The sequence below is a fragment of the Hyposmocoma kahamanoa genome, unplaced genomic scaffold (genome assembly GCF_003589595.1).
Source record: "Hyposmocoma kahamanoa isolate Upper Pololo Valley unplaced genomic scaffold, ASM358959v1 92, whole genome shotgun sequence".
Classification (NCBI taxonomy): domain Eukaryota; kingdom Metazoa; phylum Arthropoda; class Insecta; order Lepidoptera; family Cosmopterigidae; genus Hyposmocoma; species Hyposmocoma kahamanoa.
In genome coordinates, this window is record NW_020654748.1 from 16,363,913 (window position 1) to 16,382,823 (window position 18,911).

General features: G+C 36.2%; 1 protein-coding gene across 5 annotated transcripts; it reads right to left on the minus strand.

The window, feature by feature from the left end:
* Positions 1-152: 152 nt before the first annotated feature.
* On the minus strand, positions 153-18,318 carry LOC113236438 (serine/arginine repetitive matrix protein 1-like). Of its 5 annotated transcripts, XM_026472503.1 has the most exons (16): positions 12,186-12,198; positions 10,239-10,361; positions 9,943-10,034; positions 9,537-9,742; positions 9,102-9,272; positions 8,839-8,969; positions 8,304-8,404; positions 7,753-7,788; positions 7,367-7,529; positions 3,705-3,790; positions 3,355-3,457; positions 2,950-3,096; positions 2,658-2,732; positions 2,000-2,128; positions 1,770-1,891; positions 160-1,616 (listed from the first exon to the last, which is right to left on the minus strand). In XM_026472503.1, the coding sequence occupies exons 5-16, from the start codon at positions 9,252-9,254 to the stop codon at positions 253-255; spliced, it is 2,610 nt and encodes an 869-aa protein (XP_026328288.1). In that variant the 5' UTR covers positions 9,255-9,272; positions 9,537-9,742; positions 9,943-10,034; positions 10,239-10,361; positions 12,186-12,198; the 3' UTR covers positions 160-252. The 5 variants fall into 5 exon arrangements, with proteins under 5 accessions (XP_026328285.1, XP_026328287.1, XP_026328288.1 ...); XM_026472500.1 differs by lacking the exons at positions 9,537-9,742; positions 9,943-10,034 and adding an exon at positions 18,058-18,318 and having other exon boundaries at positions 153-1,616; positions 12,186-12,275; XM_026472502.1 differs by lacking the exons at positions 2,658-2,732; positions 9,537-9,742; positions 9,943-10,034 and adding an exon at positions 18,058-18,318 and having other exon boundaries at positions 153-1,616; positions 12,186-12,275.
* Between the last annotated feature and the right edge of the window lie 593 nt (positions 18,319-18,911).

An 18,911-nucleotide genomic window follows, 5' to 3' on the forward strand; every position in this document is an offset into this window, starting at 1 on the left:
TATATTCTGTAATCTGTAGTAGTAGTTATAAATTGAACAAAGGATGTCAACTAACTATAATGAAAACAAGGATTCATATTTTGAATGTTTATTATTTATTACTAACAATGTGACATACACAATCTTAAAACAATACGTGCTATTTCATAAAATCGAAGAATAATCGAAGTACACCGTAAAATAAAACATGCTATTCCTATAGTCGTCATTGTTGCAACTGTATCTTGAAGAATATTGGTAGGTCACCTAATGCTAATCGGAACCAGACACACTAGTCTGCTTTTTCATAGATTTCAAAGCCCGTTCTCGAAGTTTTTTTTCTAAATCTTCAGTATTTACTTTCCCTTCCTCTTCTTCTTCTTCTTCAGCCTCATCGCTATCAGAGGAATCATCCTTCTTCTTTGATGATTTCTTATGCTTTTTGTGTTTCTTATGCTTCTTCGAGTGCTTCTTGTGTTTCTTTGTTTTTTTAGCCTTCTTTGGCTCGTCACTATCAGAGTCAGACTCTGATTCGGAAACTTTCTTTCTAGCCTTTTTCTTTGTGACTTGATCACTGTCCGAAGAAGACTCTTCCTTCTCGCGTTTCTTTGCCTTTTTTTCACTTTCGTCGCGAGATTTGGACTTAGTCTCATCGACGTGTTTAGTTTTCACAGTTTTTTCATCTCCTTTTCGGGATTTAACAACTTCAGGTGATGCCACCTTATCTTTCACTGGGTCTGTTTTCTTGCTGCGCTTTGCGTCTTTTTCGGAACTGGAAGAATCGCGTTTTACAGCCTTCTTCTTCGTAGTTTTCTCGTCACTGTCTGAACTATCGTCATCTGTGTGTTCCGTTTTCTTGGACTTTTGTTTTTCACCTTTATCTAACTTTGGTTTATCGACACTAGTATCCTTGCTACGCTTCTTAGTTTTTTTATCAGTTTCCGACTCTTCCGAAATAGTCTTCTGCTTAGATTTACTTTTAGGTTTTACTTCCTCTTCAGAACTAGAGTCTGAGCTGGAGGAACGAGCCTTTTTCTTCTTCGATTTTTTAGCCACTTTCTTTTTAGCATTGCGTTTGCTTTTCTTTTTCCTGTCTTCTTCCGAGTCGCTAGAAGATGAATCATCCGATTCGCTCTCACTAGATGAGCTCTCTTTTCTCGGTTTCTTTGCCTTCTTTGTAGCGGCTTTTTCCTTGCGTTTAAGCTTGGCTTTGCTTTTAGATTTCGCGGCTTCATCCTCACTCTCGCTTTCACTTTCTGATTGACGACTTTTTCGTTTTCCTTTTTTCACTTCTGGGGGTTTTTCTGCCTCTTCTTCGACATGTTCCTTTCCTGAAGCTTCGTCACCCGAGCGCTCTGACCTCTCTTTCTTATTATTTTCAATTTCGTGTTTCCTTAGAAAAGGGGATGGAGTACGGGACAAACTCTTGGAATACTCCCGCAAGGGAGGAATTGGTATGAAATATTCTCTGAACTCCTCCTCGTTAGTTTGACGTTTTACTTGATTGTCTTTTTCGACAACAGATTTATCGTTTCCAACAGAAGACGTTCTGCTCGAAACAGAAACTTCCCGTTCTTTGGAGCGCTCACGTGGTAATGACACTCGTTCCACTGACTTTTTGAACTTGTCCAAGTTTTCTGCAAAAAATGAAAAAATGTTCATAGGTAAACTTAGTGTTATTTACGATAACTTATTATTTTTTCTTTGAGAAATCGAAATTGATCGTGATAAACGAAGGTGCATAATATCTTGACTTCTTGTGATGCGAGGAACTATTTCTATAAACCAACCTTTTCGAGGAATGGACACGGATTTCTCTAAGCGTTCCTTAATTAAGTCGCTGGACCTCCTTTCACGAGATTTCCTGTCGCGGGACCGTCTGTCCTTTGTGCGATCTCTTGACCTCTTGTCCCTGCAAAATCACAAAAACATCTGATTGTGTCAAAAACAAAGACAAAATAAACAAATATTTAAATTTTATTTTACACCTTTTTACTATGAAAATAAATATTTTCTTTACCGGGAGCGATCTCTAGAGCGACGGTCCTTTGATCGACGATCCTTAGAACGGCGATCCCGGGAGCCACGGCCGGAACGACGGCGCGACCGGGACCTCTTGCGGGAACGAGAACGCCGACGATCGCGGGACCTAAATCAACCGTGAACACGTTATAAAATAACACTGCGCAATTATTTTTAGATTAGAATTGGTTAAGGGCATGAATCTGAGACACATCAAGGCTAAAAGAATGACAACATCCATTATCTCGTTTACTTTTGGAGAGTGCAGTATCTTCTATAAAGAAACAGCCTTTACGATAATATTATTAACTTGCACGCAGATCAAACTTATATACTATTGACGTTGACGTACACATTGTAATTGACATACATACTTGTTAACGTATGGTTACTGTGTTAAATAGAAAGCATTATATGCACATGCACAACAATCTTATGGAAGATTTATAAAAGTGAAAATAGTAAATGATAAGTATAGAAATAACTTACCTGGCATGTTTAATAATTTATGCACGACACAATCTTAGATCTTTTGAAACCCACCAGATAACGTACTTCTACTTATCACTTAACTCTTTTTTTCGAGTAAACATGCCTTTATTGACAACAGGTAACTGAAGCCATGGAAGCGCAACATAAAACTAGAAAGAGTTTACCTGTCCCTTGAACGTCGTCGAGAGCGTGAACGCGAGCGTCTGCGTCTTTCAAGCGATCGGCGACGTTCACGCGACCTTTAACGATAACTCGCACTATATGTCTATAAAATATCATAACCTAGCAAAATTTTAAGCTCCCAAAGAAATTACTACTTAGGTTTCATTGCAAAACGTTTCAGGTCAATGAGTATATAACTATCTCTTTATAATTTAAGTAGGAAATACAAAGTAATGTAAAAAAAATTAAAAGGAAAATTCTTCCATATGAAACACTCCAGCAAAAGTGACTTACCTTTCTCTCCTATCTCGATTGTCTCTATCTCTCTCGCGCCTCCTGCGTTCGCGTTCGCGTTCTCGCTCCCGCTCGCGTTCACGTTCGCGCTCCCGTTCACGACGATCGAGTGACCGACGGCGGCTGCTGCGGCGACGAGACTTGCTCCTGTCGCAGATGAAGGAAGTAAAAGAGATAAATTATAATACGATTATAACATCTGAAAATTGCACATCAATCATTCGTTGGCGCGGAAACTGTAAATAACAAGTATAATTATTTATTTAGTACCGTAATCTACTTAGCCGTGGTCCAACAGGTAAACAAGGAGTATAAGTAAAAAAATATAACTGAGCAGCACTAGTTGAGAGATGTTCTGAGGAATGGCAATTTATTTGATTTTTTTCCTTTGGTTTTTAGAAGTACCTGTCTCTACGTGAGCTGCGTCTGGGACTAGCACTGCCAGAAGAATCGCGATTGGAGCGATAATGTCGCTTCTTATGTGATGATTGCTTCTTGGCACTACCACCTGTAGAAAAACAAAACATCAATCAAGGTTTGTACTTCATTCGTGTAAATGTTGTTGTCACAAGTAAATACATATTTATGGTGGTTTTGAAGCCTTAGGATCGCATGAAATGTATAAATGGTTTTTATAACCATTCACCAAGCGATTCACCAAGGAGTATTCTGGCTGGGAGTTACTTAACATGCTCATTTGTTAAGCCTGTAAAACACTTGCAACTACGAAGTCATCTTCTAATTGCAATACTTACGCGATGAGGCAGAGGAGGATCGGCGGGCACTGGATGAACGGCGCTTTTCTTCGACCTTCTCTACAACCTCCTTTTCGGCAGTCGACCTAGGACACAATCACCAATGTCAGTTAAAAAAAATTAGCAATAAGAAACGATGGATCACAGAAAATATTTTTTTAATACAGTTGCCCGAAAACTTTCGGGGGCGGTGGAGTTTTTTTTTTAATATTATAATACCACGTTACAGGACGTACAAGTCGTGCGCCTGGTGGTAAGCGACATGCCTATAAATAACAGTTGCTGTGCCACTGCACCTGTCACCCTGAAACTTAAATTGACAAGTCCCATATGCCTGTAATTTCACCAGCACCCTTACCCTTCTAAACCGGAACGCAGTAATGCTCACATCTCTGCTTGGCGACAGAAATAAGTAAGGTGGCAGTACTTCCCTGAGCGAACTCTTTCACAAGGACCTCTACTGCTACTAAACTGAACTGAATACTAAACTGAAGGTTGCGAAAAGCGGTATTCTACAATAGAGTGGAAAAGTTAATTATTTCTCTTTTGTTTTGCGTGTCTTATTCCAGCGTGACCATGGTCGCGATTTTAAAATTTGACTAGTCAAATAAAAAGTCGCCACTTAGTCGGTTCTAGACTAGAACTAGATTTAGTTGGCCCACCGTCCAAAACTTATAAGGGTGTTTTACTATCCACGCTGAAATAAGCTTATTCCAGAACTGCTATTTCTCAATCTCGAGGACTACAACACCTAGCTTAGATCTGACTACATTAAAAAAGGCGTGATTTAGTCGGCTCTAGTCGTAAAAAACTAGATTTAGTCGTTAAGCCGTCTCAAAGTTATAAGGATGTTTTAAAAACCACACTGGAATAAGGTTATTCCGGCAGCACCATTTTTGGATCTCGAGAACCACAGCTCCTAGCTTAGATTTGATTGCACCCAGAAAAAGTCGCGATTTAGAATTTAGTCTTTACGGTTCTAGTCGAAAACTAGATTTTTATTTTTTTACCCAGATAAGCCTACTGTTCTACATATAGGTCGGTAAGATTAAAAAAATATATCTCTCTACCCACTTATACGGTTTTTATTAGTTATAACAATTCGTAACAAGGAATCTTATTAATATTGTAGTAAAAATTAAAAAACGCTAGGTGTATGTTTTTTTCTGAAATATTTCATCTAAAAGTGTACAATAATAGTAAGTTGCAGATACATCTCATAAAAGGTACGTACAAAATATTATAATTCACATTAAGATTACATTTTACAAAGGTTTTATATAGTAAAGAACTTTTGTTTCCTATCAAAATTATCGATTGATTAATGTTTGGTAAATAGTGGAAATAAATCGTCATAAAAGGGGGTGGTCTAAATATAGGGACAGTAGGCTAATATGGAAAATAATTTCTTTGCAGACCATTAGCAGCCCATGAGATATTAGATGCTTTAGAAAACATCAATGATGATGATGAAGATTACAGAGACAGGGAAATATATATTCTACCACCCCCCGTTGATCCCGACTGATGAAGATTCGGGGGAAGAGGATAATGTGACGCTAAATAACTTGCCCAGAAACATTACTTCAGGCTGCAGAAGTGTCTGTTCGTGGCGAAAAGAATATTTGTGATACTGTGCAAGAACCTATTATAAGTCAGACTAAGCGCAGGAGGATTTACATATGGAGAAAGCAAGATCTAAAAACATGTGCGCTGGAGTGGCCCCAGGTCCAAGGTGCTTTCCAAGATACACGTGCTATTAAGTGGTTCGAAACTTTATAGATTATAGATGTGATTTCCTTGTTGGTATCAAAGAGTAACATGTATGCCGTCAAAAAGAATATGCCAAGGGATATAACCGCTAATGAAATGAAATGTTTTATTGGCATTTTGGTCAATGGTCACGCATGGCTCCCGCGACGAAGAATGTATTGGGAAAACTCTCTTGATACAAAAAAATAGATGATCGGCTCAGCTATGACTAGGGATAGATTCGATTTTATTTTTCGCCACCTAGATGTAAATGAAACCTCAATCTGCAAGACAAATACACAAAATACCCACTTGTAACAATGTTGAATAAAAAGTTTTTGGAATTCTCTCCTCTCGATGAACACTACAGCATAGATGAAGCTATGATCCCTTATTATGGCAGCCATGGTTGCAAGCAGCATATCAAGGGAAAGCCGATCCGTTACGGGTTCAAGTCACGGGTTGGAGCTACACGGCTCGGATACGTGTCGTGGTTAGAGCCATATCAAGGTGCCACAACTATGTGTGACCCAAAATATAAAGAATTAGGCTTGGGTGCCAGCATAGTACTGACATTTTGTGACGTTTTGATTTCACGTGGATTTGATCTTCCTTACCACATTGTTTTTGATCTTCCTTACCACATTGTCTTTGCTAATTTCTGCTCTGGAACGCCATTGTTAGACGAGATAACTAAAAGGGGTTTGTGTTGTACTGGTACGATTCGAGAAACAGGAAGTCTAACTGTCCCCTTGTTTCTTCGAAGACATTGAAGAAAAAGGAACGAGGTGTTTTAGATTACAGGACCACCCATGACAAGTTCATTATCGCTAAATGGCATGATAACAACATATTCAGTATGGTTTCCAACGCTGTCGGAATACATCCCGTGCAATCTGCAAGACGGTTCTCCCAAAAAGAGAAAAGAAGAACATTGTCATAGAGGAACCACATATTGTTGCTACTTACAACAAACATATGGGAGGAGTTGATCAGTCTGATGAAAACATTTCTCATTATAGAGTTGGAATAAGAGGCAAGAAATGATACATGCCATTACTAACACACGTGATCGATCTTGCTGAACACAACGCATGGCAATTATATAAAACAACTCACGGAAAACTCGATCATCTAGGTTTTCGCAGAAGGTGGGTTGATCGAATCAAACAGAAAAACCGGAAAACGAGGGCCAAGTCGACTCTCTCAACACGAGCATGCTGACAGTAGAAAAGACCAAACTAATCACTTAGTCATTCCACAAGCAAAACAAACTCGCTGCCGGCAATGCCATAAAAAACATTGAACCGGTGCAAAAAATGTGATGTTGGAGTATGTGTCAAATGTTTTGAAAATTATCATTCTTAACAAAAAACAAGTTCGTTTATAATATCGACTGATTCACTCAATAAATACGTACAATAAAATAAGTTTTATCATTGTCAATATAATGCCTATTCTACTACCTATTATCCTACTAATATATAGGACGGGTCTTTCCCTGAAAGTCATGCACCGAAAATTTTTTTCAGGATTTTTAAAATATACTTTAAGACATTCAATTAAACAAATGCAATGTAATGTATGTCATGAAAAATAGTTTCAGGCTTATCTGGGTTAAAGTTATTGATGTCGTTTAGTACTCATTAGGTAACGTATTTTCGACATAAGTTCACAGATTTTTGATATCTCTTATATTTACGGAAGAATCAACTGGGCACTTAACGATTACATTCAACCTAAAATTGTTAGATAATAGTATCCAATCAAAATAATCTTATTAGTAGTGTAATATAAGTTTAGTTCACAAGTGTGAGCGTGTGGCGACACCGGTTTTTTTATAATGCCGCTTGATACCATTTCACATAGTTTGTTATTCCGCAATGTCAGTAAATAAACAATAAACGTACTTCGCCGGCGAAGCAGATCTGGACTTGGGACGTTCTTCTTGCACCTTATCTTCCTTGACGACCTCGTTGACGTCCTTGTCTTCTTTAACGACTTCATTCGTATCTACGCTCGGCTCTTCCTTCACTTCCACATCTTCTTTCGTCTCTGGAGACTTCCCGTTTTCTGCAAGGTAAAATACGTACCCAATACATGACCTAGTTTAAAAAAAAATAAGGTTCAATTTTAATTATCGAGCGAAAAGTGCTTAAACTCACGATATCTATACATGTACAGAAACACTAATTAGTACGTACATGATTTGATAACCGTATATATTTTACGCTTATTATGAAAAAATGATGATTTGTGTTCAAAATAATAAAATGTTCTCTAGCCAACTACTTACGATTTTCAACGACAGACTCCTGTGGCATCACATTGTCTGATTGAAACAAAGTATTGATATTTTTTTAATTTTAAATGCGAGTTTTTGACATGTCCACGTGAAATTTATTTACAGCAAGCGACATCTACTATTTATTACTAAAAAACCAATACATATAAATCTAGACTTTCTCCATAAACACTAAAAGCATTCAATGCAATTCAATAATGAGGCATTTTACGATCGTGAGACAGCATAAACAACATAATCGTCAACGCAACAAGCGTTTTTTTGAATTGAAAGTTATCGTTGACTAAAGAATGTCTTGTACTACAAATTACATAGTATAATAATAAAGAACTTTCACTACACAGAATATTATGCAAAGACGAACAAGTTACTTAATTTTTAAAAATCAACATAACTGTAAATTAATACTGGAAATAAATGGTATAAGTATCATATTCGTAGTGACGGTCCCTAGTATATTTTAATCATTTGTCATGAATCTGAAAAGTTCATAAATGCGTGTGCGTTTCAACTAGCACTTTATTGTTAATTGTGTCAAATACCTTTGGGTTCGGGCTTGCTTTCGTCGACATGTGATTTGGACTTGCTCCTCTTCTCGCGGCTGCGTCTCCTAGAGCGACGCGGGCTGCCTCCGTTGCGATGTCTTAAACAATATTTAAGTTATGATATTTTGGCTGATTACGCCACAACTTCACGAATTTGAACAGTACGGACCACAATCACACCATATTTTTGGAATAGATAAGGTTAACTATCCAATTTAACAGTTGCAGCTCACAAACGTAGCAACGCGACTTGTATGCTAAACATTCATTTCATTTTTTTATTTTGTTTTTCAACTAGTAACAGTTACCCCAGTACTACCCCACTGAAGGGCAAGGGCCTCCCTTCCCTATCTCCACTAATCACGACTAAACGCCGCTACAGGACTTTACAACAGCAATTACATACTTCAATCCGTAACTAGTAATAATAATGAAATAAATAAAGATTACTGGTTTTAACGACCAGAATAAGCCTCAAAAGTTTTGGCGCCATCGTACAGGGACCCTGGAAGGTGATTTAAATAGCACTCACTTCCTATCTCCCGAGCGGTCGCGCGATCTGGACCTGGAACGGCGTCGTTCCCGCGAGCGGCGACGAGACCGCGAGCGCGACCGCGAACGCCGGCGATCCTTCTTCTCGTCCTTATCTTTCAACTGCTCCTCCTGGAAATAAAAATTACTTTATACCACAATTCAATGCAACGATAAATAACAAAATTTTAACATTTGCTTGTCTCATATTAAAATGGCCAGAACACATAAAAATATTGATAAAAGTGTGTCAAATATGATTACCATTCGTTTTTTAATCTCTTCTTTCTTCTGCTGCGTGAAGGACTCCGGGATACCGTTCTCGCTGGCCTGAGCGCTGAGTAGAAGTTCCCACAGCTCGCCCATGAACAGACGCGCGTTCTTGCCGTTCAGGAAACCAGTTAAGTTGATCTGCATTTTCTTGGGACAAGGAAACTAGGAGCCGAGGAATTGGATCGGGAAAGAAAAAAAACTCTCATTATTAATCACGCCTTTAAATTGGCCGCATTACTGACCAAAGTTTTCATATTGGACTGAGATATCGAGAATTTCTGACTTTCATCTGTGGTTCAGAAATATATATTGATTTGTGAGTAAACATTTGGGATTGAGGGAATAAGTAAAATATAAATTTTAAAAGTCGGTAAAAGCGCCTGTAAAAAACACATTCATAAATTGTCTTAAATATTCGGCACGGACATGACTCGGGTAGGGAAGCGACACACATCAATGTTATGTACAAAGATTGTGATTAGTTTTCTTGGCGCGGACGACAGCGACGCGAAGCCACTGCGCCGACCGCGACACAGCGCCGCGGGGCGCGTCGCCCGCAGGGACGCTCAGCTTACACGCCTGCAGCTGCCGAACACGCACTGAAGACTTCTTCTTTCTTCTACTTCTTGCATCTGGAAGGGTTTTGCGAACACAACCACATTATGCTGAACACAAAGCCTAACAAAACTTCCATACCTCGAGTCAACACCTTCTTTTAACGACTTTCACAATTTCTTCACTCTCACTGTTTTGAAATAAGCTAGGGAATCCCACAGCACATGTTGTCTTATAAGAGTTAGCATGGCTTAAGTATTTAATTCCCCGTAAATACCGATTCAGTATGCTAAGTTGCCTCCGAAAGAGCGGAGTTGGAGTGGACAGCGGCGGCGGCAGGCGGCAGCTGGCGACGGCGGCGGCGGCGCACTAACCGGTGGTGGAACCATAAAAATATCCATACGCAATCAATTACATATGACACCATACTTCAATTGCAGTTTCTTTGTAAACAGTCTAAATCTCAGTTTCTTTACCGCAACAAAATTCATAAACATCAATCAAACTGTAAAGAAACTGCAATGATTACATTTTGATGGGAAAAAATTATGGAAATAAATTAGATTTAACCACCTTCTCCTCAAGTTGATTGTTGACATAGTCGATGACCACGTCATCTTCCATCTTCAGGATTTCAGTGATCTTCTGGGTGATCCATGGCTTTAGGATGTCCAGCTTCACCTTCGACATGTCCACCTGTTACGACAAATTACACATGTTTCGTACCTACAAGACCAACCTCATCAATATACTTTACAAAGTTATCATTATGGTATAATTAAAATCTTTTTCGCTTCATCAATCACAACCACACAACAATGTGGGGAGGATAAGCAGAATAAACAATTAAATTCTTTTAAGTCGTGGCAAATTAAAAAAAATGCTTTAGAGTACAATTAAACAAAAGAATAAGATCACATTATATATAAAGCTACAAGTTCTGACTCAGAAAAACAGAACGCATACTTCCCGATATGGTGGAAAGATAATTATACCCTTACACGCGAGTAGGCTCCAAAGCAAAGAATCAAATATGAGAAGACCTGAATGTAGAAAATATAAGAGTGACCGACGGTCTTCAAAAACTATAATACATGGGGGAATATTTGTGCACTTTTATAAACACCTTGGCTAATTCCTGCCGAATGTAAAAAATTATCGAAATTGAAATAAACAAGATGGCCGCCGTACAAATCTCAGTCTTCTATCACAGAAATTAGAGATAGGTAGGAGAGGCGCTAAAATGAATGTCATAGATAGTGATAGTGGTCAACTACGTGCGTCAAAATAATTCATGATGGCGAATTCAAAATGGCGGCCGAAGAAAAACTTGCTTCAATCCGGCTGAAAATTGGCATGCGAAGGTTACTACTTAATTCTAATTTGGGGTTACGTTTTTTCTCATATTTTTATTATAAGGCTGTCATATAAGGGTTTTTTCGTTAAAAGTAACTAGCACAAAAAAAAATACTTGCTCTGATTCGGTTGAAAATTGGCAAGTGGAGGCCTAATAAATATTTGAGGTCAAAATTGGTGTTTCGCCATTTTCAAATATGGCCGCCGTACAAGCGCTCGTAGGGGCAGAAAAAAATGTGCTTAGAAATTCGGCATGTGGGGTTCCGTACCGATGTTTGATCATAATTTGCGGTCAAAATAATTTTTTTGCCATTATTCAGTATGGCTGCCATGCAAGTTTTTTGGCGGCAGATAAAAATTTGCTAAACCGACTGAAAATGGCACAGCATGTATTCAATAATAATTTGGGGTAAAAATAAGTAATTTGGGATAGCCGCCATATAAGGGTTCTCTTTTTATTTAAATGGCTATTGAAAAAACTTGCTTTGCCCAGTCTGAAAATTGGCACGAAAAGATGTCTAAGATTGTCTGATTATAATATGTGGCCAAAACATATTTTTGCAATTTTAAAACATGGCCACCATAAAAGAGCAATTTTAATTATTTTAAATTAGTCATGAGTGCCGAGGCCATAGGCAGAAGTCCAGCTGAAGGAGAAGCCTGAAGAGTCCACAAACCACCATCATACGTAGGTAGTATACGGAAGCTATCTCACAATTGTTCAAAATGTAAGGCATACTTCCCGATGTAGTAGAAATGAGGTACTTAGCCTTTTTTGTGTCATTTCTTTGTTGGATTCCTTTTTCCTGGAAGCTATGCCAAAGTTAGGTGGGGATGAGAGCCTACATAGGCCCCATGAATGGAGCCACCCTAATAATAATAATTAAACATACACACATCCCAACTGTATTAGTTCCTGAGGGCTTTGTAAAGATGTGTGTGGTTGGTTTGGTGTGATGAAATATGACACCATTATGATTGACTTCTGAGTGTTTTTCAAAAACTCTCCCATCCATTCTAAAAATGCATGGTCAAATATAATTTTTTAAATGATTGTACAATATTACATTTTAAAAAGTTTTTTTTTGTTTAAAGTTAACTGGTGGCAAAAACTGTGCAGACCATTTCGCCTGTCCGTTACAACAACATGAATTTAAATATTACCGGCTGTGTCAAAGCATCCCCAAACTTCATTTGCTTCATCAGTTTCTTCTCCTTATCACTGAAGCGAGTGTCCTGCTCCGTACTGGTTCCCTGAAAACAACACTGGTTAGCTAATTTGACACGAGTTCACAAGTCCATTTTGTGTGTATCGTATGTCTAACCTAATTGCTGTCCTCTTACATCGTGGACATTGCTAGCTCAAAATTTTGAAAATAATTTCACATTAACAACTAGAAACCATTCAAGATATGCACCTTTAGAATGAATGTAACCCAATACAAAATTTCAAATTTTTGAAAAAATTCAAAATAAGTTTTGAAGTTGTGACATTTTATTTATATAGGAAATGAAACAATTTTTCCGGATTTAAATCGCGTATATTTGTTTTTTTTCAAACAAACCGACGTTTCGAAAAAACAAATATACGCGATTTAAATCCGGAAAAATTGTTTCATTTCCTATGTGTAACAATCGCGAAAACCTAAGAACTCGATTTTATTTATAACTCTTGAATTAAAGGCAATGGCCTTGTTACGGCGCGTGTACACGCTAAGAAATTCGTCGTGTCTGCAACAGAAAAGACGAGAATGGCCTTGTACAAGACAAGAATTTTGTCGGATCTAGCCAGGAAAATATATCGTGTCTGTTGCAGACAAGAAAATGATGAGTATGTACACGATACGAATGCTTTCGGGCAGGCGTGTGTAGGGTAAACGTGTCAGTGCACTTCCAGGTAGCTGTCGCTTTACTACCTACCGACAGTGTGAAGAAATATGTTGACTACTAATTAAAAAAAATGGTGATTGCAAATTATATGCAGAGAATAATAAATATTTCTCTCCATGCCTCAAAAGTACGTCGTTTATCTTTATAAATCTCTAAGGTTTTGTCCCACAAAACGGGTAGTTCCTTTACTAAACTTATAAATAAACCATGCATTTTATTAGTCGCAATAAAATTAGTGGTGCAACAGTGGTACTTTGCAAAATCAGTCCACGCGCATAAACGTTCGTTTACTGACAATGCAGCGGCAGAGCGCGTCGCGACGCCGAGGCTGTGTACACAGTTCGTGTGTAGAAACGACACGTTTTCTTACATAGACCCGGCGACTTTTCTTAGCGTATACACGCGCCCTGAGTCCTAGAAGATAATGATGAAACCTTCAGCTTTTATGTCCTCAAAATATATTTCTGGTTAGTTTAATATACTTAACAATTTAAAAATATAATTTACAAAAACTAGTCACTATTAAGTCACTTTTTTACTGAACTTTTTTGTTCACATTTGAACAAATAAAAATTATGTCATGTTTTCACCAGCTAAACAAGATGATTATGATCTTATCAAAATTAAGCCATTTTAGTTGCGAAAGATAGTCCTCTAAGTAACAAAGTATGCGTATTATTTGTAAAAATTTTAAGATGATTTTCGGGACGAAATTAGCTCAATTGCTAATCCGTCACTGTTTCACCAATGGTACACGGTAAAAACAGATTACTTAGAAAAAGACAAAATTCTTTTTATGAAGACAAATTTATTAAATCCAACAAAACGATTCTCTCCCTATAGACGCTAGAGAATAATTACTTGATAATAGTAAAAAAACGTCTCAAAAGTGTATTTTCGTTACAAGACAGAAATATTTAATCCAAGAGCAAATTAATTTACTTCAAGTCACAAAGCCACTCTAGATTCAACAAAATATTTATTTGTTATTAGAAATGTCCGATTTTGATTTGAAAAAAAAATAGATGAAAAATTGAGAGGTACTTAATTATTTGACTGAAGATTTATTGTTTTCTAATATCAAAAAGGATAAATTTACAGGGTTATGGACCCAACAGTGCCAAACCTTAAAGTAGCAGAAATAGGATGGAAATATGGAATCTTCTCAAATACTTGAGGACCATCCAGTGCCGTATAAATGCTACAGCGGCAGAAAGCACTAACAATTCTAACTATATGAGATGACTTTATACTATTGAAGTTAACAAAACGATAGCGCGTTTCAGAGTACATCTAATGCCATCTAGCAGTGGTGTGATGGAACTAATTGCATGTTATGCTTTTTACAAGTGTAGTTTGATTTCATGCTGTAACCAAATTTCTTAAATTATGACTATAAAGAACACCCTAACAAACTAGAGATACTACGTATTGTTTCTTTGGATAAATGACTGTTTATGATTTTTATGATTACAAGCACAAGTAAAAGTAATCGTTACCGCGTGCGCCTTCGGCGACATGTCACGACAAGATTGACTATGAAAACGCAACGAAATGTTGCTTTAAGAATATACTCTAGAATTTAGAATATTAATCTGAATAGAAAACTACTTCTTTTTTTGTTTAAGAATATATTTTCTTAAAATACACCCAAGAAATTTTGAATTCATTTAAGATTATTTAAATTTGATGTAAGAGGTAAAAATTTCTTGATATAAGTAATGTCCAATTAATTGATTAGAAATGAAATAAAATCTTGAAGTGAACGTATTTGTCTCAAAGTTAGAATAAAGTTAAGAGTAAAATTGTATTAGAAAAAGATAAGCAGTATTTTTGTAGTGACAATATTTTATTACTTTTAATAAATATTTTTTCAGAATTAGCAAATATTTTGAGAAATTGCTCTTTCTTATTAGTAGAAATCCTTTTTTTCTGTGTAATAGTGTATAACCTTTGCAGGTCCAGATTCGGTGTTTATATACCGATGCGAGAAAGAGACTCATATAGAAGTCTGTGCCATTCGAACCTTAATTAGTGATTTACATATTAACAATCTAATGAACAAAGATTTTAAAAATAACTAAGTATAAACTCACTTTTGTAATTTTTTGAATTAGGTAAATTTCATTGTAAAGGTGCGATGTGGACGTAGTTATAATAAAAAGATCCAAGTCACAATTGGTAAGTTTCGAGAAAATGGAAGATAAAGTTATCGAAAGTTTAAAATTTTAAGTGCTGCTAGAATTCTCAACCGATCTTCATTTTTTTCGTCAAATTAAAGTTTTCACTACATAATTTCACATCAATTACCCAAATTTCATAAATTAATGATTAAAGTACTTTTTTTTTAAAACTAGGACTTGAAACATTTTTATTTTGAATGGCAAAAAAACTTTTGCGTTCATTTTTCATTTTGCAAAAGTGATCCAAAATGTGCAAAACTGTATATTAATTGTTTTATTTTAATTAAATAAATATAATTGCATTTTTAAGAATTCTAGGGAATCTCAGTTTATTGTCCTATATTTTGAACTATAATAACACTACATTCCAAGATAACTTTATCATTTTCTACAGTAATAAACATTGCATACTTAACCCAGATTTTTTCGCGAAAAATTTCAACTTTCTGACATTATTCAGATGCCGAGTTCTTAGGTTTTCGCGACTATCATATATAGGAAATAAAACTATTTTTCCGGATTTAAATCGCGTATAAATGTTTTTTCAAACAAAGCGGCGTTTCGGATAATTCAGAATGTTTTACAGGGTTGAATAATTCAGATGCATTAAAATATATTTAAAAATTATTTTTCAATTTTTTATTGAATTGATATTCAATTATTTTTTTGTGAAATTACTCCACTAGTTTCTTATAATTATTAATACAAAGATCGAACACTCAGAAAAAATTCCCTCGATCCGACCGGATTCGAACCGACGTCTTCTAGCTTATGTTGCCAGACGCTATACCAACTAAACCACGGAACGAACCAGCGGACCTCACGAATTTTTCTATGTGCTTGGGTCGTGTCCTTGTAGTCGTTTTTCAACGACTTTTTAGTCGTAGCGCCAGGTATAACGTCTGACACGGTAAACTAGAAGACGTCGGTTCGAATCCGGCCGGATCGAAGGATTTTTTTTTGAGTGTTCGATCTTTGTATTAATAATTATAACAAATTATTTTCTTTATTTTTTTCTCAATAAATCGAAACCTAGTTGCTCCAAGTATTACTTTATTTAAAAAAGCTGAGTTATTTATTTATCCAAGTCTTAAAAGACTTTCCGACATAGGCGCCGCAAGTAATGTTTTTTCGGAACTAGTTTTAAATTCTTGCTCTACTCTTTATTAATTTGAGAAAGATTTTGTTACGATATTGTTAAATTTCAGCCACATTAACCAGAATCCTTATTTGAACATAACTGATTGCATTACTTTTAATGGGTTTGCTTTTTCTACACGTCTTCATAATATCCATAATTCTTTGACTGTGTGAAGACGTTAGACGTGTTTCAAGGCTACTTAAATTTTTCAAAAATCTGTATCATGGGGCAAAAATGCATGCCCAGGTTCCAAATAGCGACAGCGAATCGTTTCTAAGGTCGGATAGATGTCCAGAGCCACATTTAGCATCAATACCAATTTAATATTCCTATTTCCTAGGTTATTGTATGTATGGGTAGAAGGTGAGGCAGGTAGAGAAGCACAGGAAGTTGGCTTGTGTCTATTGTGGCACATTAATAACGAATTGGCGGTGGGCACCAAAGACCTTACACTATGGAGCATGTTGAAACATGTGCAATGTCTTTACATAGTCAAAGAATATTTGGATATTATCAAGACAAGTCAGAAAGCAAACTCATGGAAAGTAATGTGAATTACATCAAATAGGTTCGTGGGAACTGTGCACATAGGAAAGGGGTATAACTAATCAAAAAGAGTTCAAAAATAAGAAAAAGCAAATTGTCTTGCTACAAAAGAAATTTTACTGAAAAAAGATGAAAAAATATTTTATTTAAGCACAAACAAATTTTGAGGAAAATGATTAGATATTTAGCATACAGAAAACGATGAGAGGTAAGCGAGAGGGAGCGGTCGCTCCATATTATCATAACAGTGGATAGTTCAACGCCACTATGGCCAGGCGATAACTTAGGCTCACCTTTTCCCAATAGTTAATATGTAACAACTGTTTTTGTTTATTATTTCTATTATTATTGCTATTTTAAAATTCTACATTTTTTAAGTAACCAATGTTTAGTAAGAATGATCCAAAGTTGAATGGCTAGTTTGATTTTACCTTAAAAAATAGCCAATATGATCCAAGTTATTGTGTTTCAACAGTCTAAACGTAACTGGAACATGTTCCTATTAAAAGAAAAAATCCAAATGATCCAAGTTACTTTGAATCCTATTATTCCTTCAAGATTTAAAAAAGCCAAAACTATACAAATTACTTTGGAGTATTTTGTCACAAAACAAATAATACACAAAATGATTCAAGTTTATTTGAATTTTATTGGCCATCATATTTGAAAATTGTGCTTCATACTTATAATTTTTTGGCATGAAAGGATAGGGTACAGTGAATCACGTAGTATGCTTAACTCGTTTACGCCCTAAGTGTGACTTGGATCTTTTTATTATAACTACGTCCATATTATCCATATATATGACGATTCCAACTTGGTTATTGAGATTAATTAGTTGCCTGTACCTAGGTTTGAGTGCTACATTTAATTGATTGATAAGAAATTGCAGTAATTTTTGTTAGATTATTATTTAATGATTTGTCTCTGAATTAAGTAACATTACAGCAGTTAGCATGCGTGGAATTTTTTTTCGGTGTACAATATAACCTATATCGCATAGGTTGTACTCGTCACAGTTGCGAGGACACTCATTTTACAGCGTCACAATCGAAAACTATAATTAGATTACTTAATTTAATTAAGTAAAGACTACGAAATACCCTATATACGTAATATGTACATGTCGTATAACACACAAGATGCAAGTTGTGTTATCACAACGCAATGACTGACGGCTTGGGGTCTGGAAATCGCCCACGCCATCACCATACATATTTCAACTTTGCCAAAAGAGTCAAAATGGGAAAAACGATATTTTAACAATCAAACTCACCGTATACATCATCATCTTGAAAGGATTTTAAAAATCAATAGCGTGCAAATCGTGGGGGCGAACCACCCGCGATACAGGCGTGAGGACGCCAACGCTTGGTCTACAATATCTCGCCGAATAAGATACCGATGTAATCACAATTCGAAAGTAAGAAGTTCTATTCCGCAATGTGTTTAAATACGTATCAAAATGGCATTTTCTTGTTCACAGTTCACAATGAACAAAATCACAAATCTGCACCAGCGGCGAAACGTGAGCAGAAAACCGCCATATTATTTTTTTACTTTTTAAATAAAGTTGCCAGTAGAGGTGAAAGTTAAATAAAGTCACTATGAAAACATCACAGTGATCAAGTGATTCACCGTGACTTTTTACGAAGAAGGAACGACGCGACGCGACGTTCCAAAATCACATGGGTTGTTCGCTCCGATCCATTCACGTCACAACATACAACGTATTTTATAAATCATGTGCGATCTTCGATTTTTATAGACTGGCGACTGCGGTATTCATTGTAGTTCGCTTTTATTTTTAAAATGCAATTATTAACCAAGAAACAATTTTATTAGATCAGTGTAAATATTGTGAATTCAAATAAAATACTTGTACAAAACTGATCCAAAATAATAAACACGCCGCATCGTCTTATTAACGAATAATACAAAAATCCTCTAAAACTGTGAGTGAAGGTTATTGCGGATCAATTTTTCAAATGAAAAAGAAGATGCATCAAAGTGGTAACGTCAAGTGGTAAGTCATGTCATAAGTTATGATATTTAGCAATTTATTGTATTGGAATGACAGCTGTCAAACGCAACATTTGTATTTCTCATTAATCTTACTAATAAAATAAG

What these genes read in the sequence shown, in the direction of transcription:
- LOC113236438 (XM_026472500.1), bottom strand. An exon ending in ATCCTCCTCTGCCTCATCGC is followed by an intron (nt 3,458 to 3,704) that starts GTAAGTATTGCA and finishes GTTTTTCTACAG; the next exon opens with GTGGTAGTGCCAAGAAGCAA. An exon ending in CGCTCTAGAGATCGCTCCCG is followed by an intron (nt 1,892 to 1,999) that starts GTAAAGAAAATA and finishes GTGATTTTGCAG; the next exon opens with GGACAAGAGGTCAAGAGATC.